This window comes from Ochotona curzoniae, unplaced genomic scaffold, assembly GCF_017591425.1.
Source record: "Ochotona curzoniae isolate NIBS_2020 unplaced genomic scaffold, NIBS_Ocur_1.0 contig_2404, whole genome shotgun sequence".
NCBI lineage: Eukaryota > Metazoa > Chordata > Mammalia > Lagomorpha > Ochotonidae > Ochotona > Ochotona curzoniae.
In genome coordinates, this window is record NW_024465451.1 from 2,445,112 (window position 1) to 2,471,869 (window position 26,758).

The 26,758-nt window shown below is 41.6% G+C and overlaps 1 protein-coding gene and 1 pseudogene across 3 annotated transcripts in view; both read right to left on the minus strand.

Moving 5' to 3' along the window:
* Nucleotides 1-28: 28 nt before the first annotated feature.
* Nucleotides 29-1,643, minus strand: LOC121152341 (annotated as a pseudogene).
* Nucleotides 1,644-5,357: 3,714 nt separating this feature from the next.
* The window catches only part of PTP4A2 (protein tyrosine phosphatase 4A2), a 29,099-nt gene continuing 7,698 nt past the window's right edge, over nucleotides 5,358-26,758 (minus strand). The window contains exons 1-7 of one of the 3 annotated variants that reach the window (XM_040974110.1): nucleotides 22,165-22,175; nucleotides 20,051-20,056; nucleotides 19,018-19,731; nucleotides 16,938-17,030; nucleotides 10,695-10,825; nucleotides 8,554-8,628; nucleotides 5,358-7,618 (exon numbers count right to left, since the gene is read on the minus strand). In XM_040974110.1, the coding sequence (XP_040830044.1) occupies nucleotides 7,510-7,618; nucleotides 8,554-8,628; nucleotides 10,695-10,825; nucleotides 16,938-17,030; nucleotides 19,018-19,113 (504 nt within the window). In that variant the 5' untranslated portion in view covers nucleotides 19,114-19,731; nucleotides 20,051-20,056; nucleotides 22,165-22,175 and the 3' untranslated portion in view covers nucleotides 5,358-7,509. Of the gene's footprint in view, nucleotides 7,619-8,553; nucleotides 8,629-10,694; nucleotides 10,826-16,937; nucleotides 17,031-19,017; nucleotides 19,732-20,050; nucleotides 20,057-22,164; nucleotides 22,176-22,632; nucleotides 22,724-26,758 lie in introns of those variants that run through there. The other 2 variants (XM_040974111.1, XM_040974109.1) reach the window with 2 other exon arrangements.

Sequence of the window (26,758 nt, forward strand, 5' to 3'; positions counted from 1 at the left end):
GCGCATGCAAGGTGAGGACCTTAGGCTGCTAGGCTACCACGCCAGGCCCAATAATTTTTTAAAAACACAAATTAACTTTATTAGGTGACTACTTCAGTCCTTACATTGATTTCTTTTAAAAAAAAATACGAGTTTGAAAATGTATTATTGAAAGTGAATACATACAATAAATACAAAACAGGGATGCATAGTGCCAGCAACACATCAACCAATTTTTCCTCATCTGTTGTCTACTGTTCTATGTTAGCATTGGCTAAAGAGCAACCAAAGCACCAGGAAGAAGGCTGCAGACTACCAAAAAAAAAAAAAAAAAACAGCTGAAAGCTCTGGACACTCACCCCCACCCCAAATTTTTTTCACTGTCATATTTGGAGCCAACCTCCTTACAGCACCAAATGATCTTCTACATCCATAATAATAAAAATACCAGTGGTACCAGGGAGAATCCATTAGCAGTATAAAGTTTTTACCTACTTGGTGATAACCCCTAAGCTACATGGTAGGCTCCATATAGTAAGTTATAAATAATCTGAATTTAATAACTTAAACATGATATGGTTCATACATGACTAATTATATCAACTCGTTAAATTTATATTTTTAATTTCTGCTTAGAAGAGATACATCATTCTAGCAATAGTAACATAGTTATAAGCAGAATATGATGTACTTAATACTCTGAATTACATAATGACTGAAGAAATAATTCCATATACAAGTAAGGTCGTATTCCATGTGCAAGTTTACAATCAAAGTTAGGTATACTAAATGCTTTCTGATGTCTGGGAACCAATCACAAAGGCACCTCCCCAGGCTAAAGGTCCAAGCAGGTGACACCAGCTCTCCTTCATGTGTGATGAACTTCATGAAGCACTGGTTCCCGAGGTATGTTCGTTTCTGGACCATACAGCTTACATGCTCTTCTTTCAAAGGCAGCAACCATCTGCTTTACAACTTCATCAAAAAACAACGTGCTAAGTTCAGAGCGTAGGAGTGAGCGAAATTCAAGAGACTGAAAAGTCCAAGGTACAAGTTCCTGGATATCCAGGAAGACCTGGGCTGATAGCCAACTAGTCTCCAAATGATTAAAAAGTCTCCCATCAGTACAAGATGCCTTCACCAAATGTGTTTTCACCAAAGTCACAACTGATCTATAACATTCCAGCATAGGTGGAAATCCAATTTCTAATCATGTTTTACAATATCCAGATCTCCTTGATCTTACATCCGATTTTTTGCACCAGGGAACAAAGTGTTTGTAGTCTTCCATTGCTGACACATCATACATTTCCTTCATTGAATAACCTATAATTCTTCACTCTGAGTATTCTTTCCTTTTGTTTATTAATGGTGCAGTAATTTTGAAGAAAGTTCTTGCATGTATCCCCTTAGGCAGCCTGGAGGTATGGGAAGTAAGAGATCTGCTCATCAGTATACCACAGGAAGCCAGGTGTCTGACGTTCTGCACAGGTCCCAGAGCTGGAGCCAAGGCACCAGTCGCCATCACCGACTTCACACAGCATCCCAAGACTATTGTGGTCAAGGCCCTAGGACCGGCCTGGACTACCACGGTCATCTCCCCAGTAATTTTTTTAAAATATTTTTATTGTAAAGTCAGATATACAGAGAGGAGAGACAGAGAGGAAGATCTTCCATTTGATGATTCACTCCCCAAACAACAGCAAAGGCTGGAGCTGAGCCAATTTGACGTCAGGATCCCAGAGCCTCTTCCAGGTCTCCCAAAAGGATGCAGAGTCCCAAGGCTTTGGGCTGACCTCACCTAATTTCCCGGGTCACAAGCAGGGAGCTAGATGGGCAGCAGGGCTGACCAGCATTAGAACCAGCGCTCATATGGGATCCCAGAGCGTTATGATTTCAGCTGCTAGGCCCAAGAATTTCCCTTTGAAATAGAGGATCCACTGGCCACTGTCTAGCTTTGGGCCAATAGTCTCCCTGACCCAACCAGTGATGGCCTGTAGGTAGAGAAGCAGGAACAAAGAAACGGTGCTTAGCTTGCCTTCTGGGGTCTGCCCAATCTATCTGGCATGAATCACACCCACCAGAGACTGCATTACACTGACTGCCCTACAGATCTTGTTCTTGTACACTTCCATTCCCTTTTATTATTTCCTTTGCCCAAATGGCTCTTTCCCACACACCAGCCTTTCAAGTAAATATTTTTAGTAGCATTTAGTGCACAGCCATGCAACCATCACCACTATGTAACCCCTTAACTCCTTTGACACCCCAAAACAAAACCCATGCTCATTTGTTGTCAGTCCTCAATCCCAGCCCAGCCTAGTTTCACTTCTCTCAGGGATGTATCTAGGATTGGATATTACACACAAGAATATTAGAATCTGGCTCATACGGCAACTGCTCTTTTTGAGAAAGTGTCCAACGACTTTCTAAAGCAGTTGTATCACCACTTCCCACTTCCTTCAGCAATGAATGAGGGCCAGCATTTCTGCACACCTTTGCCCAAACTTCTTGCTTCCATCTTCTTCATTACAGGCAGCCAAGTAGGTATGAAGTACCTTAAACTTTACTTATTCGATAGACAGTTGGCAGCCACTAGTTCATCTCCAGATGGATGCAATTGCCAGCACTGGGCCACAGTGCCATCCAGGACCCCCAGGATGGGGTGCGAGGATGCTGTCAGGGGGTGACAGAGAGCATTATTCTGCAACTAGAACTGCAACATTCCAAAGAGAAATCTATCAACTGTGTCTTACGTTGTCAAACAGTGAAGAGGACTGACCATTCGATTTAACGCAATGAAGGTTTTGGTCAACTCTAGTGGTCATATTTTCTATAGTATCTGAACTTTTCACTGGTGTGCGTCTAGAAGAAAAAAAGCACAAAGCATAAACTTGAGTTTTATTCTAAGGAAGCACAAAGAAAGGGGACCTTGACTAAAAGGCAAGGATTTTTTTAAAATATGAAATTCTAGGGGCCAGTGCTATGGCATAGCAGGCTACGCCTCTGCTTGCAGGACGGGCACCCCATATGGGCACTGACTCCAGTCCCAGCTGCTCTGCATCTAAACTACCTCCTTGCTAATGGTCTCAGAAACCAGCAAAGGATGGCCCAAGTACTTGGGCACAAGTGCAAGGGAGACCTGGAAGAAGCTCCTGTGTCCTGGCTTCAACCAGCTCAACTCCAGCAGTAAGCCAATTTGGGAGTCAACCAGCAGATGTATGATCTATCTCTCCTTGTCTTTCAAATAAAGCCTTAAAAAAAACAAAAAATGCCAAACATGGATCCTCTGAACAGGCAAGGAATGGCACATATGACAAACAGGATTTATCTTTAACAGAGCAAGGACTGTCTGTCTATAGTGAAGAGAGACACCGATAAGATGTGGCTGAAGTCCATAAGATTTTGTTCTAAGTTTGATTTTTCTTTTTTAAGATTTATTTTTATTGGAAATTCAGATTCACAGAAAAAGGTAAAAAAGATCTTCTGTCCACTGGTTCACTCCCCAAGTGTCATAATGGCCAGAACCGGGCTGATCCAAATCCATGAGCCAGAAGCTTCTTCCAGATCTCCCACATGGGTGCAGAGTCCCAAAGCCTTGGCCTGTCCTCTGCTGCTTTCTCAGGCCATAGGCAAGGAGCTGGAACAGAAGTGGCACAGCCAGGATATGAACCAGTACCCATATGGGATCCTGGTGCATGCAAGGTGAAGACTTCAGTCACTAGGCTACTGCACTGGGCCTTGCAAGTATTTTTTTTTTCTTCCTTTTTAAACTTAAAACAATTAAATTTCTCCAATAATAGATAGCAGAAGTCCAAAGGATCAACTTTTTTCTTTGGAACTGGTATTTACTTTCCACCAACCTGATTTCCATGTCTGCTACAGTCTGTTCCTAGGCGTTACTCAGCAAGTGTTCCTGGCCACTGAGTGGCCTCAGCCACGGGAGTGGCCGAACAGGGAGAGAGCACTTGCATACCTCCAAACCAGTTTGCACCTTCAGGTGGAATAGCTGTCAACTCAGGAGCTGGGGCAGTCCGTTCACCCAGAAGTCCCTTTGGTCACATCTTCTTCAGCAGCAGCCTGCTCTTCTTTTTCCCATCTCCTCACAAGCAGCCATCAGGCATGATCTCTCACGGGTGTTCCAAGCACAAGGTAGGACATCTGTGCAGAACCTCCAGGGCCAGCATCCACATCAGACTGCGTGGGTACCCTTGTTGTTGCATGGGATAACAATGCTCACATAGCACAGAACCCTGTTACACAGAGCAAGGTCACCCAAGATGCCTCTGCAAAAGGTTCCCAGAGGATGCCTGACCCAGATAGGAAAAGTTGCAGGTGTGAAGCGACCAGCCACAGGCATAGCTCCAGCGGCAGCAGCACACTCCAGCCCAGTGCTTGAGGAGGGTGTCACACTGCCCTCCTCAACGGCAACCATGGCAGGAGCTGACAACAAGAGCTTCTCCGGGTCCTCGTCAGGCTCGCGATGGAGAGATCACTTATCTTTTCATAAATGTAGTATTCCATTGGAAGTCCAGGTGGCACTACGTGGGTTGGCTGCCTGCTGCAAGGCATTTGGGGCCTTCCTCCTCCTTCAACATGCACGACATTGAGGGAATGACAGTATGACAGCTTCCCTTTAAGTTAATGCCAAGAAATCAAGAACAAAGCTGGATGGACCCCTTGCCTGGTGATGCAGAAAGACTGGTCCTGACCTTCTTAAAGAGATGAAATTAGTACGCCCAACTGCAGAACAGGCACAGTACGGTGTTTAACTAGGCAAGTATAGCCAAGAGATTTGCTTCCTGTCACAATGGAGCACATAATGAGTAAAGAAAATGACAGGTGAAAGCCAGGTGATGGGATCAGCAAGTGCTATCATACCCTGAGAATCCTGCATGCACCTCACTCCCCCGCTACACTGAGGCTCCCCCAAGTAGGATCCCTACCAGGTAATAGGTAATTCTTAATATCTTAGCACACATATATTTTTTAAAATGTGGATGTTTACTGATGATTAACAGGAAATTCCCAGTCCCCTATAAAAAGTTTCAAAGCTATCAAAATTGTGGTATGAACAGACTCTTTGCAATGAATGAGACAGGATGCTCAATTTCTATGGTGTGTTCAAGGCCTGATTGAAAATGTCCCAGATATAACCCAACTATGAACTCTGCCCTTACTGAATGCCTGGATGCAAGAAATCTTCGAACTTTCCAACTTCTAATTATTTTACCTCCTTGCAATCAATTACTATAAAGCTCTTTGCAGGACTCCAACAGGCCTTGAGAACAGGCAGCGAACATAAATCAAACTTCGCTTCCTAAACAGACATAAATTAAGCTTGATCTGGAATAGAGGGAAAAACGCACAGACAAAGAGCATGTAAAATACGTTTTATTGTTCTTTAAAAGGGTTCAGGGTTTGGTTTTAAATCAGGCGCACACCGTTCATTAGTCTGACGTCTCTCCTACCATGTCAGACTGGCTTCAGCTAGCAATGCCTCATTAAATCCAAAAGAAAAACTTGGTTCAATTTTCAAGAAAAAAAAAATCCAGTTCTGAGAACAATTAACATTAGTCTGTAATTTAAAACAAAACGAGGGCTAATGTTTCATGTTGCTTTATACACTCTTCTTCTCACACAGAACCAGGAATATTAGTTTTCCTAACCCAGGCAGGCACTGATACTGTTGGACACTGTGCACACACGCACACCCCCCCCCACATACACACACCCCCCAAATATTTATAGCATAAAAACGGGAAAAGGTTTGTTATGGGATCAAATCAATCAAATCCTTGGAGTCAGTCTATCTGAACTTACAAGGTATGCTATTTTGGATATTGAGTCTATGTTAAAGGCATCTATTGTCATGTTCTGAAATTTGGAAAGTACCATTATTTCGTCCTTAGAATTCTAGAAACAATTTCAGAAAGCATGATTTTGGTTTATTTTCTGGGATGGCAAAGAAGAGAACTTTTTTTACATTTAATTAAAAATTAAAGCAACTCTGGCATCAGGAAACAGGCAGTTCACAGAGTAGGCCAACGTCTGAGGTACTGTCAGGTGAGACAAAATCCCGGCCCACTGCTACTGGCCGAGGGGATGCTAAGGAAATGGGCAGCTATGGCTGTGCACAGCAAGTAACAGTGGGCAAGACAACTTGTATTCAGAGCCTTGGAAGCAGGACATTGGAAAGCATGTACCACTGCAGCAAGGAGCTCAGAAAAGCCTGCTAGTGCCCTTCCACCTGCTTCGTCAAAGCAGCCTGGTCACAACTGCCTTCTGTGGAGGAACAGAGACAGTCTCTAGATCAGCACACGGAAACCGGCAAAAACTATACAGATGCTACGATTATGCCACTCCCTGAGGAACACGAGCCCTCTGACCCTAACTGAGCTGCTCACTGTCTCTGCTACAGCCCGTGACACACACTCATCAGGCATTGCTGGTTTCAAAAACCTAGTAAAGTAACAAGGCAATCAGTGGTTAAACTGAATGGTACAGAGGGGTGGCAACTTGGAAAAACACCTACCGCAGGCATTTCTCAAGCCCAGAATACTGTGAATTTGCTATTGCTCTTTTAACCATTTCTGAAATTTCAGAGTACAAATTTACCCTAAAATAAAAATTTCGAATGACCAAAATTCTCACTTCATTAGAAAATCCAAGGAGCACTACGGTCCACAATTCCATAGAGTGCAGAAAGGGTGCTGGCTCTCTGCTGGGACCCCATCCCAAGCGACAGCCCGCAGTTTCTGAGACACCCACTTGGCTTCATTGGTTAGGAAAGAGAAGAACTCAATTCTCAGCTAAGTTCTTTGACAGACTCCTCTTAAAATGCCATTTCCCCACTAATTTACCAAAATAGAAGGTCTGGGCTACTTTGCCCAATGTTAGACAGGGTTTTGAGGAAAAGAAATGAACATGAACACCCCATCATCAGTGAAAACTAAAAGCCACCTGCTCCACCCCCAACACCAAAGTGCCCAGGTGGGCTTAAGGCTGCCAGACTGCACATACATCTACAGCACAAGGGCTTCTCTTAGTCCATCTGCCACTTGTATCAGGGTAAAATGAGGGAGAGAGCGAAGAAGAAAGGAAATACATCTCTTCTTGCTCCTAAAACCCCACCAGGGCAGACTATGCGCCAAGCCAAACAGGAGAGTACGCTCCCCAGCCAGATGGTGCCGCACAGGCTAATCTGCTGGCTTTCCTTAAAGACCTATTTTGAAAAGTTAAAAAAGGAAATTTTAAAATCATTCAATCCCGGTAGAAATTTAAACTCCAAAACTAGGAGCAAAATCATCCTTCACTAAATTAATCCCTTTTTTCTCTTTCTTAAACATTTTATTCACGTTATAGAGGGATTTCTTTTTCATTTGCTACTTTTCAATCATTAAAATGGTGGCGGAGGACCGAATTCATCACTACTTTGATGACACAGGTCAGATTCCAGATTCACATTTCCAGGTAGCAAGAGTTCCCTCTAAATGCCACAATCAAGTCAGCTTTTGTTTACATTTCTCTCTACTGAATACAGCAATGCCCATTGGTGTCTCTGAAGCGTAGTCGCATCTTAGGTCGGTATTTCTCCAGGTAAAGCAGTTGTTTGGAATTGAATGCTCCCCTTCTTTTTCTGGGAAAAAAAAAAAGATGGCATACATGTTTAAAGAAAACAGAAAGGGGAGGGGCTGGCTGTTCAATTTACAAAAATTCATTACTTACAGCCTAAAGCCTTCCTAATTAACTCTATCCAGTTAAAAACCAACTTATTTCTCATGACATGTCAATTCTTAATTCTTAAGTAAGTTGCACCATGAACTTCCTGGGTCATTTTGGAAGTAACAAATTTTCTTTGCAGATTTTCATTGCAGTCTATTTAATAAACATCAAAATAGTACATTATCCAGAAACATCTGGTTGCATTTATACCAACTGGATTAATATATTTCCCAGGTTAGAATTTGAAGCAAGTACTTAGAATGCTAAAAACTATATATGAATATGAAGTTAAAGTAGCAGATTCAAGGCACACAAGAGACAATACTTGAAAAATACCCTCTTCTTAGAACTTCTGGCGCCCTCTCGGTCTTTTTTGCTTTCCTTTATTAAAGTGTTGAAAGCACAAGACAATAATTGCCAAAGATGCTCTTCCAGACCAATAGGCAAGGCTCTGGCTGGGAAGGGCCATCTTGTTTTCATGCCTGAGCACAACCATTTTAACTACTCCTCCACACAGTCTTCCTGTCTCTTAATCAGAGTCTTGCATTTGGAAGGTATTTTGGAATCTACTGCAGGGAAATTCTACATCAAGGAGTCTTTCATTTTCAATATTCTCAGATGTTCAAATCATACACTGCACATTTCCTATAACATTCAAATTTTACAACCAACCAAATTAGAAAATCTGGTAGGTAGCCAGTAGTACTGAGTCTATCACTTATTCTAAATTTTTTATAATGTTTATTCCTTCAACTAATATTTAAGCCAAAGAAAACAAATTATCCATACATCATATATCCTTCCTCACATGTTGTTTTTGTGTTTCTGAACATAAAATGCCATACTCACTGTCTTATAAACTGAACTGCATCTTCATACTTCATTCCACATTCAATCAAAGCAAGTGCAACTAGCACAGGTGCCCTGTGGAAAGAAATCCATGTGTAAACAATCAGAATCCCTGAAACTCAAGGATTTGGAAAAAAAAGCTGTGATCACATATTATCAAATCAAAACTAAGCTAATCAGGAGGTAGGCACGCGCACGCGCACACACACACAGTGTAGGTCTGACTAAACGTACTTTATAAAAAATCTTACATAACACAATTCTGATCACTATAATTAAAGCAAACTTCAAGGCTGTCAAATAAGTCTTCTCAATGAAGTAAACTGTCATATGTCTAAATTCATCTTTTTTGAGCTTTCCTTTTCCTGTATACTAAAATACATGCCATTTTCCTATACATAATAAAAATGTTTATCATTATATAGTATCTACAATATTAGCAATTTTAAGTAAAACCCAAAACTATAAAAAAGATTTTTATTTTTAAAACATTCACTTTAAATTTTCTCATTATTATCGTCCAAAACTCGCCACAGGAATTAGCCACTATCAGAGCAAAATAAATGGCTGTATGTATTATCAATGTCTAGGGACCCAGCATCTTCATTACAAAGCAGTATCAGTACTTCACCAAATGCTAAAATGATGCTGGACTTCTTCAACATCACTCTGGTGAGACAGCAAGGTGCCAAAACATTAGTTAGAAATAGGTATCTCTACATTTAAAAAAATCTACCAAAGGAAATGGTGTTAATACAACATTCCAAAGGCACCTACTTCAGAGTATCTCTCACTAGCAGAGCTGCTACTTCTAAAACTGTCCAAAGTCAAAGTTATACAACCCATTTTTAGCCTTCAAGATAAGGGTGGAATTTTGTAGTCTAGAAGAGAGTATCACGTAAAACTGTAAAAAAGGAAACTAGCAAATGAAAGCTCAAGCACAGCAACCAGCCCGAGTCACCTCCACCTGAGGCGACAAATCTGCATGCACAAAGGGTCGGAGTCAAAGTGCACATCCTAGATCTGCTGAAGAGGACAGTTTACCACCACTCCAGGCAGCGCTCGGGGGAGAGGTGCTTTTCTTTTGCTTTCTCCACCCACCTTTTTTTAAAGGTACATTTATTTCCTTTTTTTTGTGAAAAGGAGAACTAAAGAAGAGATACACAGAAAGTGAGCACTTCTGTTCCACTGGGCCACTCCCCTAAAGGTTGCAATGGCCAGGACTGGGTCAGGTGGGAGCCAGGAACTCTACAAGAGTCTCCCATTCAGGTCATCTTCCAGTGCTTCCCAGGCAAATTAGCAGGAAGCTGGTTGGAAAAGGGAGTAGCTGGGGTCAAACCAGTGCTTCGATGTAGGACATATCAGTGTCACAAGTAAGAGCTTAACCCAGTTTGCCACAATGCTGGCCGACACATGGAAAAGGGTTTAAAGTAAAAGTAAATTCTTGTCAATGCATCTCTTTTCAAGAGGTTAAAGTCCAGCCATTTACGTAATAACGTTCCACTTATCTAAATTCAAAAGTTACCACATGGGCCTAGCAGCTAAAGTCCTCACCTTACATGCACCAGGATCCCCTCTGGGCACCGGTTCTAATCCCAGCAGTCCCGCTTCCCATCCAGCCCCTTGCTTGTGGCCTGAGAAAGTAGTAGGAGACAACCCAAAGCCTTGGGATCCTGCACCCATGTGGGAGACCCGGAAGAGACTCCGAGCTCCCAGCTTCAGATTGGCGCAATTGGCCGTTGCAGCCACTTGGGGAGTAAAATCATCGGACGGAAAATCTTCCTCTCTCTGTCTCTCCTCTCTGTAAATCTGGCTTTCCAATTAAAATTTAAAAAGTAACCACAAATAGAATCTTGTGTCTAAAGTGATTACTCTTCTCACCCATTTCAATGGCCTAAACTTTTTATTACCAGAAATAAAGGGAGAGAAAAAATGTCACTAAATCCAGTAATGTCATCAGAAATCACAGGACCAGATGAAATACAAAAGGCTATCCTGTCCTGTAAGATTATCTTAGCTTTTGCTCTTATTTCTTGTCAATTCAAATAATTAATATTATTGAGCGTAACACGAATTTCTACCAAAGCAAAATTTCTGACTGACATAGGCATGATAATCAACTCAGACAAATCAAACCTTACCTTCCCAATCCTGCAACACAATGCACTGCAACACAGCAACCTGGCTCTTCACGAAATTTGCTTTTTAACAGGTTTAGCCAATCATCTACTATTTGATTAGGGGGTGGAGCTCCATCATCAAATGGCCAATCCTGAAAGAAATGATGACCTTTGCATTAAATTCACAATTTCTCCAGGATTAACATTCTAATTCACAAGAACTACACACGGAACACCAGGCAGGTCTGGCTATTTAACTAGACCAAAAACACTTAACATGTTAAGTTACATGTTATATTTACAAGAGCAGTACCAAATGACAGGGTCCAAGTGGAGACTGTCAAGGACTCTTTTCATTTTGTATTCATTAATTTTTGTTATCTTTTAACCAAAACTAACTACACAGCAATTACTAAATATAGGATAGGGATTCTTCCTCCTGACGATCTACCAAGAAGCCCTAAGAGGGGCCAGCGCAGTGGCCCAGCACACCAATCCTCCGCGTCCAAGTACCAGCATCCCATATGGGTACTGGTTTGTGTTCCAGTTGCTTCACTTCTGATCCAGCTCCCTGCTTGTGGCCTGGGAAAGTGGGGGACGACCCAAAGCCTTGAGACCCTGTTCCTTCAGATCAGCTTAGCTCCGACTGTTGCAGCCACTGGGGAGTGAACAAGCAGATGGAAGTTCTCTTCTCTCTGTAAATCTGCCTTCTAAATAATAATAAATAAATCTAAGTCTGAAGAAACCAACACAAACTGGCAGGATTCACATTTCAGAATCCCTAGCTCTCCTTCTACCTATCCTTTAAGAATTGAAAAAAAAAAAAAAAAAAAAAAAACCACTGTTGGGAATTAAAAAAAAATTATTCTAATGAAGCTATCTGATAAGGACAATTTAAGACAGTAGAAAAGAAAAAGAAACGTGAGAGCGCTAGACTGATGTTCCACTTATTATCAGCAGCACCACAACGCTCTGAGTAGTCCACTAGCCACAAAAGCACATTATGTTTGTCAACTACACCCCATAACTAAGAGGCTGTCATTTTTATGTCACTACAGCTTAATTGTAAATAGCAGTAAAACTTTAAGAATCTCAGCTGAGTGCTTCCTCCTACATTTCCTGAAATGCACCTCATTAAGAAACAATAAGCACTCTTCACTTAGTAAGCAGTTTCTATCAAAAAAAAAAAAATCACTGATCATTTAGAAACTCAAATTGACACAAATGAAGCCACCATTAGTTTATTCCAAGGCACCTTTGATTTGCAAGAGTATTCGAAAAAGTTTTTAAGGTCTTACTTGAAGTGTTTACTGTAAAGAAAGAATCCAAACTTTTTTCACTTAGCAGAAGTAAATTAGCTCCACCTTAAGATTTCTGTCTATTGTCATCATTTGGTGCAGTGGTTAAGATGCCTGTATTTTCTACCTCAGTGCCTAAGTTCAAACTCTGGCTCCACTTCCAATTCCAGCACCCTTTGAATGCACCTGTGGAAGAAGGTAGGCGATAGCTCAAAATAGCTGAGCTCCTGCCACCCACTTTCCCAGGACCAGGATTGAGTTTCCTGCTCCTGATTGTTGTGCGCATTTGGGACATAAACAATCAGATGGAAGATTCATCTCTTTCAAACAAATAAATTAAAAGAAGAGGAACCAGAGCTGTGGCTTGTATGCCTCCCACGTGGGCACCGCTCAGGGGTTCTCCGGCAGTCCCACTTCCCATCCAGTTTCCTGCTTGTGGCCTGGGAAAGTAGTAGATGTTCCAAACCTTTGGGACCCTGCAGCTGTGTGGAAGACCCAGAAGAATCCCCTGGCTTCAGCAGGTACAGTACAAGCTGTTGCAGTCACGTAGGGAGTGAACCAATGGGGTTCTCTCTCTTTCGCTCTTTCCTTCAAGCAAATAAAATACTCTTTCGGGGGAGAGGGTTTAGAAAAAAAAAGGAAAACTCAGTTCCCTAAAGGGGAAACAGAAACTTCTGTCTAGAAAAAGGAAATTACAAAATGTCTTTTTTTCCCAAGCTTAAGCTGAAGTTCCAATTTTACCTTATCACATGTATTTAAAATAAAACATCTAATAATAAAGGTCTTGCAAGGATTGGTGCTGTGGCATAGCAAACTAAGCTTCCACCTGTAACTGCCAGCATCCCATATGGGCTCCACTTTCAATCCAGGGATGTCCATGGGATCCTGCACCCACATGGAGACCTGGAGGAAGCTCCTAGTTCCTGGCTCCGAGCTTTGTATTTGTCCAGCTCCAGCTAGTGTGGTCATTTGGGGATTGAACTAGCAGACAGAAAATCTCTCCTTCTCTCTGAACTCTGCCTTTCAAATAATTAAGTCTTCACAAAGAATAAAAAATGCATTTTTAATAAAGGTTTTGGAATAAATCTACTAAACTAGTTCAAGTTCTTTATTTCATGTCTATTTCATTTAGACGCATTGTCAAAATTATTGATTCAGACTATGCTCAAGCATCCTGACAGGTAGCAGTCAACCCCAAGTCATTCCTTACCCTGCAATCTGTCAAAACAAGCTTATTTCTCATCTACCCTTTGAAGAACACACTTAGAATACAGAGAAATGAACTTGTATTCAGTTTAATTTTGAAGTTTTTTGTTTTCATTTTTTTAAACAGAAGGCTACATTTAACAATTGTTTACACTTATATCCAATAATTTCCAAGCCAATCATTTAAAAAGGTGAATGCAAGCAAATTATCATGCCATGCCATTAAAGATGAATTTACTTATTTCCAATGCGGAATGACAGAACTGGAGACAGAGCTCAATCTGCTGGTTCCCTCTCCAGCTGCCTAGAGCTGGGGTTGGGCAGGCCCAGGGAGGAGACACGGCATTCAATCCAGGTCACACAGGTGGCACAGACCTAAGTCCCAGGTTATCATTTTCTACCTTCCAGGCATATCAGCAGGAAGATGTAGCAATCTGATTAAGGGGTGTTGTGTCTCAAGCTACAACTTAACCTGGTGTACCACAGTATCTATCAAACATTTTTTAAAAATATAGTTGGTTATTTAGTTTTGTATTTTCAATAAAACTGAGGTGAAGAAATTATACAAATCACATGTGACAACTGCTTTACCAACAGAATATTCACTCTCTTGGTGAAGTGCTTTTTCAACCAAAAGCCAATATAATAAAGATGACAGGTCTACCCCCATAATATGTAGGAATCAGAACTGCTGAAGTAGCAAAGTGGGTTAAACTGTGATGCTGGCACCCCATAACAGCCCTGGTTCCCCACATCAGCACCAGTTCCATTTTTGATCCAGTTCCCCAGGTACTTCACCTGGGGAAGCAATGGAATATGGTCCAAGTGTTTGGGCCCCTGGCATCCATGTGGGGGATCCAGAGGGAACGCCCTTGTTTCTGGTTTAGATTTGGCCAATTCCTGGCTGCTGCAGCGATCTGGGGAATACACCAGTAGAGAGATTTGCTTCTTCTTCTCTGTAACCATCTTTTAAATAGTAAATCTTAAATCTTTTGTGGTTAAAAAAAAAAAAAAACATAAAAACCTTGAACCAGTAACTTCCTTAATACTTTCTTCCAACCTAACTACAAAACACGCAGCTGTTTTCACACTGTTTTGCTCTTGTATGATCAAACCAAACAGCTCTAAGACAACTACAACCACAAGGCCAATTTGGTAAATGCATCAAAAAGCTGATTCCATGATTTACTCGTTTAGGGAAGAAGTAAAATTCTAATCTAAGGTGCCTGTTTGCTATAGTCAAATAGTATGTTTAGGTGCTAAAGATGAAATTAATTTAAAATAATGCCAATCACGTTGGGCTCTAACTCAATTATGAAACACATTTATTCATGCAAAAGCTCCTCAGCAACCTACCAGAGAATGTCAGAACCTACGCTGATTACTTGAGATCCAAATGCCTTCTTCCTCTCTTTATCCTCTTTTCCACCTTAACTGATCCCTACAAATCCATAAAATACTAAGTAACTGGGCCCGGCGCGGTGGCGCAGTGGTTAAGGTCCTCGCCTTGCATGCCCGGGATCCCATATGGGCACTGGTTCTAATCCCGGCGGCCCCACTTCCCTTCCAGCTCAAAGGCTGACTTGTATTTATTTTCATTATTTATTTCATTTATTTGAAAGTCACAGTTACAGAATAAGAAAGGGATAGAGAAAGACTCAGATGGTTCCACCCACTGGTTCAATCCCTGTATGGTTCCAACAGATGACACTGGGATAAGCTAAAACCAGGGACTTCATTCAGGGTAGCTCCGTGTGGGTGTAGGGACCCCTTCTTCTGTTGCCTTCCCAGACACTTTAACAGGGAGCTGAATTGGAAGTGGAGCATCCAGGACTCCTAATAGAACCCACAGGGGCTGGTGACCCTGAAGAGAGCAGCCAACCTATCATACTGTAACACTAGTTCCATTTAATCTATCTTTTACATTGATTTATCATATGGAAAAGTCAGAATTGGAGACATCACCCATCCACTGGCTCACTCCCCAAACGTCCGTGATGGCCAGAGCTGGGCTGGCCCAAAGCTAGCAGCTCAGGCCAGGAGCTTCCTCAGGGTCTCCCATATGGGTACAGTGCCCTAAAGCCTTGTGTGATCCTCTGCTGCTTTCCCAGGCCACTAGAGCAAGGAGGTGGCCTGAAAGTGGAGCAGCTGGAATCAGAATGAGTACCCATAAGGGATGTCGGTGCCACAGATAAAGGATTAACCCAGCTCCCACTGCACTAGTCCCATATTTTTATGTTTATTTTCATTTTACTTGCAATAGAAAGACTTTTTATATACTAGAACACTTTCCAAATGCCCACAACAGCTAAAGGCTGGGTCAGGGCACAGTAAGGAGTCTGGAACTCCATCCATGTTTCCCAGGTGGTGGGCAGAAACCCAGCAACTTGAGCTATCATTGCTGCCTTACTAGGGCGTGTATGTTAGCAGTAAGCTGCAGCACAATAGACTGTCTGGAAGTTAAGCCAAGAACTCCTAATGGGATGCAGGCATACCAAGCAACTCTTTAAAGATCTTTCCCTTGAAAACACTGGGATCCCATGTAGGCACTGGTTCCTGCCCCTGCTGCTCCACTTTGCATCCAGCTCCCTGACTGTGTTCTGGGAAAGCAGTAGAAGATGATGGCCCAAAGCCTTGGGACTCTGCATCGACATGCACCCAAAAGAAGCTCCTGCCTCCTGGCTTCAGATCGACTCAGCTCTGGCCATTGCGGCTGCTTGGGAGTGAACCAGCAGTTGCAAGACCTTTCTCTCTGTAGATTTAACTTTCCAATAAAAAAAAAAAATCTTTAAAAAAAAAAGAGGAAGGAATGAAGGAATGAAGGAGGGGTGGGATACGGGACAAACAGGAGGGAAGTAAGGCAAGGCAGGCAGAATAGACAGATTTAAGAGATCTCTTAAATCCGGTAACTCACTTTCTAAATGGCCACAAGAGCCAGGACTGAGCTAGGCTGACATTGGAAGCCAAGAACTCCATCCTGGCTGCCAATGCTGGTGGGGCCCAATACATGGGCCATTTTCTGCCTTCCCAGGCAGATCAGCAGGCTTCTGGATAGGAAGTGGAACACAAGGAACCCAAGTTGGCACTCTAGATAATGAGAGGTCAACATTTCAAGCTGCAGCTCAACCCACTCTACTACTATGCCAGCACCCTCAAAGCAGCCCCCTCAACTACTACACTGTTCCAAACATCTAACCTGAGATTTCCGGTTTGTTTGTTTGTTTGTTTGTTTTTTAAGACAGATTTACAAAGAGGAGAGAAAACTTTTCGATTCACTGGTTCATTTCCCAAGTGGTCACAACTGCTGAAGGCAATCTGAAGCCAGGAGCTTCTTCCCGGTCTCACACAGGTGCAAGGTCCAAAGGATTTGGAATATTCTGTGCTGCTTTCCCAGGCCACAAGTATGGAGCTAAATGGGAAGTGGAGCAGCCAGGACAGGAACCAGTACCCATATGGGATCCCAGCATGTGTAAGGCAAGGATTTAGCCACTGAACCATTGTACCAGGCCCAAGATTCCCATTTTAATGAAATAAACACATACTACATTTTACTTTTTCTTAAAAAATACTCCGCATTTTTAAAGGGAACAAATGAATAAAACTGCCAGTGTAATAATCCAAAGGAATTCTTAAAAAGATAATTCTCAATGCCGAATCTCATATTATAAGCTTAAAAAGCAAAACTATTGAGTCTTGTTTTATAAATATCTAGGTCTGAAAGTGAATATCTGTGATGAAAATTAAAACACTACACACTCACTAGAACGTGGATTCCTTCTTTTTCAACTGGAGCTTTGTCATACGTGGCATCACACACTCGGACCAAAGTTGTCACTCCGTATTTCTTAAGTTCCTTTTAAGAAAAGACAACTGTAAATGAACTTGCTTTTGGATACTGTAACCAAAGCTTTAAAATGTACTTATTATAAACAATAGATACTGTTCCATGATGAAAATCATTCTCATTGAGCTAATACATACAACAGACGCACATGCCCCCTCAGGTGGAAGGTAAGACTCATCTTTCTCAAGGACAGTCTGGTAGTCTGACACATATGTAAATTCTATTTGGAGGGATTTGTACAAAGGAAAATATTAAAGATACATATGAAGATTTAAAAAGCAACACATTCAAAAAAAACTGAAGCTATCCAAGCTTTTGTAATAAAAAGTGAATCCCCTGCCCCCACCCAGCCAAAAACAGTAGCAGCACATTCCAAGCAGACTGGAATGGTGAAACAGAACATTTAATTAGCCCAACGGTCCAAAGAAGTATAACACATCCCTACAACGAACACTGTAACAGCTATGAAAGTGATCCTAGCGAGAATGGGGAAGAGATTTTAGGAAGCACAGTGTCATCTATCTATATCTTTACAAATATTTATTTATTTATATGTATATGAGCTATAAAATCTGTAGAAACTAGGTATTAACCAGTTTTTAAATTCCCTTTTTGTTTATATGTACCTTCTGATGTTTACAATTTTTTTGAAAAGGAAAGAAAGTAATTTTGAAATTAAAGGCAAAACTAGGATTGTATTAAAGAGAGCTAATGCACAATTATAACCGGTCTTGCTCCTTTAAAAACCCTCCTCCCTCAGCAGTGGCTGCCCAGTCTATGACTATCTTCAAGGGAGCACCGCCATCTTGGTAGAGCTGCAGGACAGTGGCTTCTGCCACATTTGGAGTCTATCACCGAGGAATCCATAGGCTCAAAATAACATCCTCTAATTCCTCCAGGCTTAAAGTGACTGACAACCTGAGGGCACACAGGCCTGTAGTCAACTTGTACACTGTGCACGCAGCTTCAAGAAGCTCAGGGCATGGACATATGACTGTTTATGAAGAACAATATTATAGTAATAATATAGGGAAACTCAGTGCAGGGGAGGGGACTTGGGTGGGGACTAGAGAAATCCCAAGGCCTATAGAACTGTATCACAAAATAATAATAATAAAAAACTAAGAAAAACTTAAAAAAAAAAAAAAAGCAGCTCAGGATAATGCTAAGTATAGGTCAACAGGAACAGTGCTCTCCGACAAGTGTCCACCACCCAGCCACCTAAACAGGGAGGTTGGTATAATTATTAAAGAACTCTTTCTCACAAAGATCTTACTATAAGACAGACTCAGGAAAGCTGGACATATTAAGAATTTTAAAAATAATTTTCAAAAAGACAAGTAAAATCTCATTAATAAATTCTGCAGTGTTTATGGAAAGGCAGCAATAAAACTCGCCACAGTATCAGTGACCTCAGCACATCAACCTCTCCGGCTCTATTTGGTTTTCTGTCCTACAAGGCTCCTTAGGAGATCACACCGCTGTCTGCTCCAGAAGTACATCAATCACAGCCACATTCACGCTCAACAACCTGGGATGCCTGCCCAATGAAACACGGAGCTTCCACTACTCCCTTCTCCCCCAAAACTCAAGGATCTGATGGAAGGGTTGGCTGGAACCCTTCTCCTTCCCTTGTGTGCTAACTATTGTTGCTCAATATTTGGGGGAAAGCTTTTCATCAAGGTGGTGGTCCCTCTGAGGTATATGTGGCTTCCGTGAGATAAATGCTCAAACGCTCCCTGCAGAGGAGGACAGCCCAAAGCCTTGGAACCCTGTACCATTTGGGAGACTCGGAGAAGGTTCCAGGCTCCTGGCTTCAGATCAGCTCAGCTCCGGCCATTGCAGCCAGTTTGGGAGTAACTCACTGGATGGAAGATCTTCCTTTCTGTATATCTGACTTTTCAATAAAAATAAATAGCCTTTAAAAGAAAACAAAACACCTTCTTTTTGGATGGGGTTTTACCTATAAATCAGTCCACACAGTACACAATCTTACCTCAGTGAACTTGTTGAGAGTAGCATTGGTAGGATTATGAGTTATCAGAAAACGCATGTTTTCATAGGAGATCTCCACAGGGGCTGGACGGTTCATTATGGCAAATAAAAAGTGTGAGCGTGCGTGTGTGTGAGTGTGATGGGAAAAATGAAAAAAAAAAAAAATTCAGTAAATCTTGAAATGTTTCACAGCAGAAAACATTAAAAAGACCACTACAATGCCTACTATCAGTGTTTCCTCTATTCAACTTGTTTCTTATGAAGCTTCTCTCTTCAAGGTAAGAATCCAGATTCAACTTGGGCCTCAATGTCTGCAGATGGATACCTTCCAACTCCAAAAAAAAAAAAAAAAAAGAAAAGAAAAGAAAAGAAAAGAAAGAAAAAGAAAAAAAAATCAACTACATATAAAACGCCAGCAGCCTTTTCTACATTTAGGCACTAATGAGACAAGCTAAGAGTGGGTTGTTTTCCACTTTTGTTTACTTGATGTTTAATTTTACTGGAGTCATTAAAAGAAATATGCTTGCAATTAAAAAAAAAAATGCAACTCTTCTGAGGCCAGTCTTGATGTTCAGAGTCTTCAAGGCAACGTTAACTATGGCACATGGAGCCCCCAAGCTCACTTGTCAGCGCAAACGCTGTGCTGAGCCTGGCAGAAGTCTGCCCTCACGCTCAGAATCGCCATAAATGGGCAACGTGTATTCCAACGAAAACCCTAGGAGAGAAAAGCACAAGATGAATTTGAGGCTGCCAGCACAGTAAACACAATGCCTGAGTGAGAGAGATGTTCCTCAAGAACCCAAAGACACAAACTGTCACCAAGCCTAAATGATTGCAAATTACAAATAATTCTGTAAAGACTCAAAAATATGTCCTCTTTTTCCCCCATCAAAATGCCTCAAGTTTCTTTGCTAATAAGATTGTTTCTAATTCAAATAATTCCTAAATGACTTTAAATCCATTTAAATTATTTTTAAGTGATTAAAAGTCACTTAATGAAAATTTCCCTCTATGGACTCTTGTATAAAGTTCACAAGAACCTTATTTTTCTGCTTTGATGACTAGGTCAGCTACATATTTCCCCATCTATATACACATGATTTGCTTAAAATGAGGGATGTCTATAAATGGATGGAAGATATATACCAAAATTCAAGTTTGGAGTTCATTTTCTCTATTGAAACTATATGCAGGGCCCACCATAATAACATAGTGGCTAAATCCTCGTCTTGCATCTGCCAGGATCACATTTGGGCACCAGTTCATGTCCTGGCCACTCCACTTACCATCCAGCTTGCTGCTTGTGGCCTGGAAAGGCAATGGTGGCTGGCCCAAAGCCTTGGGACAGTGTACCCACATGGGAGACCTGGAAGAAGCTCCTAGCTCCTGGGTTTGGACTGGCTCAGCTCCAGCCATTGTGCCCGTTTGGGGGGTGAGCTAGTGGACGGAAGACCTTTCTTTCTCTTTCTCCTCTCTGTATATCTGCCTTTTCAGTAAAATAAATAATCCTTAAAACAAAACAAAACAAAACTGGGCCTGGCACAGCAGCATAATAGCTGAAGTCCTGCCTTGCATACACCATGAAGATCCCATACAGGCACGAGTTTGTATCCCGATGTTTCATTTCCCTTCCAGCCCCTGCCAGTGGCCTGCGAAAGCTGTCAAGGACAGCCCAAAGCCTTAGGACCCTGCACCTGCATTGGAGACCTGGAGGAAACTCCTAGCTGATGACTCAGCTTTGGCCATTGTGGCCACTTAGGAGTGAACCAGCAGGCAAAAGATTTTTCTGTCTCTCCTTCTCTTCGCAAATCTGACTTTCCCATTAAAATAAATAAATCTAAAAAGAAACTATATGCAGTTGCTCACAATGATACTAACACATAAAGCAGTTCCAAAAAACTACATCCTTTTTCTTACAACTCTTTAGTCATCGGCACACAAGGAAGCAAAACCAGAGAACTTGTATAAGGTCAGACAATAAATTAGCTGAACTACACACTCAAGTGTCCTCCCGGATCCATATTTCTTCCAATGTGCTACAATGCCTGTGATTCAACACATAATCCCACCCTCTTCTCTAGTCCAGTTTACTTTTTACCATGTTTCACATCACTGCCTCAAGAGCACAAAATGATCTGAAGATCCCTGACCCTCACAGCATTCTCCTCCCTAAATATAAATCCTTACCCCCAAAGAGAGAAGCTGCAGAATTGTTCTGCTACTTGAAGTATGGGAGGGGTAGGCATCTGATCTAGAAGGCTCACATCCCCTAGCGTCACTCACTGGCTGGCTGTGCTTCCCAGTCCCCATCTCCTGAGCCCGCACACCCTGGCTGGCTGGCACACCCTGGCTCGCTGGCAGTGCACAGCTCAAAGCAGCTGGCTCCCTGCCACCCCCACAGGAGAATGACCTGGACTGCATTCCAGGCTCCTGGCTTTAGCCTGGCTCAGCCTTGGCTGCTGCAAGCACTTGAGGAGTGAACAGAGACAGAGAAATCTGTCTCCATTTCTCTTTCAAACAAAATTTTAAAATATATACAAAGTTTTTTTTTAAAGAAACACTCTTTATAGTTGGTTCAGTGAAACATCAATGTAATAATAAATTCCTCTGTAAACACAAAGTTTACGTTGTTCATTCGTCTCCTCTTAAGCCACCAAAAAGTATTTATAAGTCTCTAATAAAGCAGATATGACCAGATAGAAAGACATCAAAGGTAGACTACACAACCATTTTCATGAATAGAAATACAGATAATTTAGGCTTAACACATCTAAACCTTATTTTCAAGTCTATTTATATTCTTATAGTATTTTAGTTTAATAACTTCACTCCTGATACTATCATAGGCCTGTGTCACAAGAAAATGCGTAAAACATGAAAGCCACATGTAATATCCTAAAACGCATTTTAAGAACTTCATTATTAACTCAATAGAAGTTACCCACTACTGTAAAACAAACTTCTCCCCTTCAAGAGATAGGTGTTGTGGTACAAGACACGACACTACCCAATAGATCCAGGTCTTCCAGTGCCCAAAAATAACACCTGTAGCCAATTTGGGAGTGTGGGCTGCAGTCTCAGCTAGTCTACTTCGTATGTGATTTTCTGCTAATGCTCCTGGGAAGCCAGTGGAAGATGGTCCAAGTACCTGGATTCCTCACACCCAGAGACCTGGACCAAGTCCCTGACTCCTGGCTCTGGAATGCCAGCCCTGGTTGTTGTCAACACTTAGTGACTGACCCAGCTCAGAGAAGGTCCATCTCTCCCTTTTTGTCAGTTTGCCTTTCAAGTAAATACATCTTTTTTCTTAATGTCTACATTCAAAGCTAAGGGAAAAAACATATCACCACTTTCCTTAAAATTACATAATACTGAAACAGTCACCTGAGATTATACAAGAAAATATTTCAGAATACTTTATAAAGGTAAGGAATTTTAGAGCTAAGAGAAAGAGATAAACTATTCTAACTTGTTTAAAAACTGAAGATGTTTTGGACTCAGTAAGATTAAAAAAAACTATACTAAGACCACACTGTAGATTAATAGCAGATCAAGGACAAGAACTCAGATCCCCCGACTCCTCACTTACTTTCCCTTCAATTCTGAAGGTACCTACATATTTTGCAGGGTACAATCTTCTTCCATGGAAGTTTAACTTTCTTCCAATAATCGGCCTGCTCACTGTTACTGTGTGACCTTATTTCAGGGGAAGGGTGGATTATTAAAGCACTCAAAGAACAATGGTTTTCACGCAACGCAGAGCCAAACACAAGGAAACTCTAACCTGTCTGAATCCCTTCAGTTTCAGAATGTTATTACAGCTAATGGGTGTCAGCTGAGTAAAAGTACTGAAATGCCCGCACTGCACTGCCAGTCAGACTTAATAGGTTACAGCTCCAGCATTAACATTTTTGTTCCCGAACCTAGTCTCCAGCGCCTGTCTGCTCGGGAAACAAAGTAGGCTTTCCCCTCATTTTGGAAGGACAATTTACAGGAATAAAGATAATTCATGATCATTTTTTAAAAAAGATTAATTTATTTTCGTTGGTAAGGCAGATCTAACAGAGACAAAAAGATCTTCCATCTGCTGATTCACTCTCCAAATGGTCCCAACAGCCATTACTGAACCAAGACAATACCATGAGGCTGGAACTCCATCTGGGTATCCCATGTGGGTGGCCAGCCCAAACACATGAGCCGTCCTCTATTGCTTTCCCATGCATACTAGCAGGGAGCTAGAGCAGAGGCTGAGCAGACAGGTTCCAACCTGGTACTCTAACATGGGATGCCAGGACTATAAGCATCAGCTTAACCCACTTCACCACAATACCAACCACAGCAACTGTACTTCTAAATTCAAATATTAAGTACAGCACATTCAAAAGAATGAATTTGATAAAAGCAGTTCCATTTAACTTAACCAAGTCTTACTGGGCATTTTCTTAAAAAGTCTATCAATCCACTTAACTTTCCACTGAAAAATCAACTCTATATAGTTCCAAACTAAGCTGAATGGTATAATACATCATCTAACATGAAGTGATATGTCAGTATTACATTAAAACAGCACATAGTAATGTAAACACACAATAAAAGAATTCTAGATACAAGGAGAGAAAGCCGAACAGTCAAGGGCTGGAAACAAGGAAGCATGCATTCACTGTGTTACTTTTATGACAAGCTATCCTACAGGAAATGATGCAAATTGGAATAAGCACAGTTTCTACAATCGGGCAACATGAAAGCATAATATGTACTATATGGCATACGATGATTTTTTTAAAGATCTATTTTTATTTGAAAGCCAGAGTTACAGAAACAAAAGGAGACAAAGAGAAATCTTCCATCCACTGGTTCACTTCCTAAATGGCCACAATGCTTGAAGCCACACTAGTCTGAGATCAGGAGCCTAGAGTTTCTTCCAGGTCTCCCATGTGGGAACAAGGGCCCAAGCACTTAAGGCTTCTTTCACTGCTTTCCCAGAGTACACTAGCAAGGAGCTGGATCAGAAACAGAGCTACTGGGACTTAAATCAATGCCCATATCGAATGCCAACACCAGAGGCTTAATCTACTATACCACAGCACTGGCCTCAGAAGACCGACTTTTCATTAAAAACAAAAACGTTTTTTACATCAATAGAGACAGTTGAATCCTCATTAAAGGACAAATGATGTTTCCTACCAACAATAAAGAGCTAGGAATTGCCCTTGTAAATATCTACTAACAGACTGGTGCTGTAGGCTAGCATCTAAGGTCCGTGCCTTGCACATGCCAGGATCCCAGACAGATGATGGGCACTGGTTCTAACCCCGGCATCCCTGCTTCTCATCCAGCTCCCTGCTTGCGATCTGGGAAAGCAGTGGAGGATGGCCCAAAGCCTTGGGACCCTGCACTTGTGCAAGAGACCTGGAAAAGGCCGCTGACTTCCTGGTTTTAAATTGGCTCACCTATAGCCATTACAGCCATCTAGGGAAATGGCAATATTTCTCTCTGTCTCTCCTTCTCTATAAATCTGCCTTTCCAATGAAAAAAGATAAATCTTAAAAACTAAAACAAAAGTCCTGAAGCAGATACGGCAACGCAGCAGGTTACAGCACCGGTTCTAGGCCCTGGGCGCTCTGCTTCCCTTCCAGCTCCCTATTCATATGCCTGGGGAAGCAACAGATAAACCATGTGCACAGTACCTGCCAACCCTGTGGGAAGTGGATGGAATTTCTGGCTCCCAGCTTTCACCTAGTTTGGCTCCAGCAGCCATTCGGTTACAAAAAAAAAAGAATGGAAGCTCTCCCAATCTTTGTCTCCCTCTCTATATCATGCTTTCAAATAAATAAATCTTTTTAAAAACAAAAGTCTAATATAAATATTTACTGGACTAAGTGTCACATATGTTACATGTGTAGCAAGAACAGTAAACAAAGCAAACAATATATCTTAGCGGAATGAGCTTGACATTTCAGCAGGCAGAGAAAGATAAATGATACGTCACTGGCAAGGAGAAGAATGCAAGCAGAAGATCAATAGTGCCAGATGAGGGAAGGGTTCTAATTTTTGAAAAGATCTCACACACATACACACACACCCAAAACATGTATTTTATCCAAGAGCTGCAAGTGTGAACAAAACAGATATCTGGGGAGCATTTCAGGCAGAGTAGTCACAGCAAAGGTTGTGGAGCAGATATGTATTCCGAATGTTCCAGAACAACAAGGGACCAGTGCTCCTGGAACAGAGAGGACAAAGAATGAACAACCACAGAAATATTTATTTGAAGAAAGAAAAAAAAAAAAGCCCTGCAGGTCACTATAGATCTTTGACTTTTCTTCAGAGAAGCACTCTGAATGAAGCCAGTGGAGTATTTCATTCAACAGTGTGACATTTTTTGCTTTAAAATAATCACTTCAGCTGCCATATGAATTCACACCAGGCAGCAGTGTGAAGGGAGCCACAGCCATACACTCCAGGAGAGGGAATGGAGTTTGGAGCAAGGTGGCAGCAGTAAAGAGAACGGAAAGAGGTCAGTTTCAAGACATACTCTGAGGCAGACCCTAGAAGGGTTATCCAGACCAGACACAGAGCTTGTGGACAAGGGAGTCAGGGCCCTGAGCAACCGCAGGAACCCATGGAAGCCTAATTCAGTATCCAGCGACTGCTCCCAGACACACTGCAAAACCACTTCAACTGATGAAAAAGTAGGAAATGCTTCCATAAAGCATCACTGCACTTACTGTTGTATTCTGGCCATTTGAGAAAAAAAAAGCGAAGACTTGTCAACTAAAGAGAACCTATCTTTACTTACTAAACACTCGTCTTCTGGTTAACTGGTCTCTAACTGAAATTTTACTCATCTTAGTCTCAGGATTTAATCCCAACTTAACTGTCCTACAGAAGAAACAGCTTTATCCTCTGTGCTACTTTTGTTCATGTCTCACTACTGTATTATCAAACTAGAACTAAATCCCTGTGGCTCCCACAGGGAGCAATGAATATGCAGTTTCCTCTTCCCACTGTCTACAGTCCTAGAAGGCTGACAAAAAGGAATCTAACAGATTCTACACAAATTAGAATACAAAATACCTGTGAAAAAAAGTTTGAAATAGCAAGATGTTTCATTGCTTAAAAAAAAAAAAGTTTCATAGTTACTCTCTTGGTTATTCCCACTTCTCCACTTCCTCATTTAAGAAAGGAACCTGAAGATCAAGTTTCAGTACAGAAATCAATAATCAGCCCTATAAAAGGAAATTATGACCTTGACAGTGGGAAATGTCTAACACTTCAGAATCAGCTAGAGACACATTCAAAAAGGCTGTCTGACATTCAAAAAAGAAAGGAGAGCAGCTAACCAACACACACACACACACGCACACTCACACACCTGCTTCTGGGAACAGTGACAGTTACTGAGCAGGACGGTGGGGCCCTGTTCCCACCCAAATGCAAAGGGAGTGGTTTTCAAATGTGTGTGTACCCTAGTGATTAGCGGTTACCCTCTTCTAGTAATTTCTACCTCTACAAATAACTACAAGACAAAAATTGCATGAAATATTTTCATGTCACACTTGAAAAAATTTACGTTGTAGTTATGTGCTCCATTTTCCTCTGAAGGCTGGCAATTCTCCAGATGGATCTCTTGTCCAACAAACGTCATTTTTCCTTTCATTAAGAAAATTCAAATTTAGATAACTGCACTAATGCAGCTTTCTACTTTTTTTGGTAAAAAATTGGAAATAATATTGGTAATC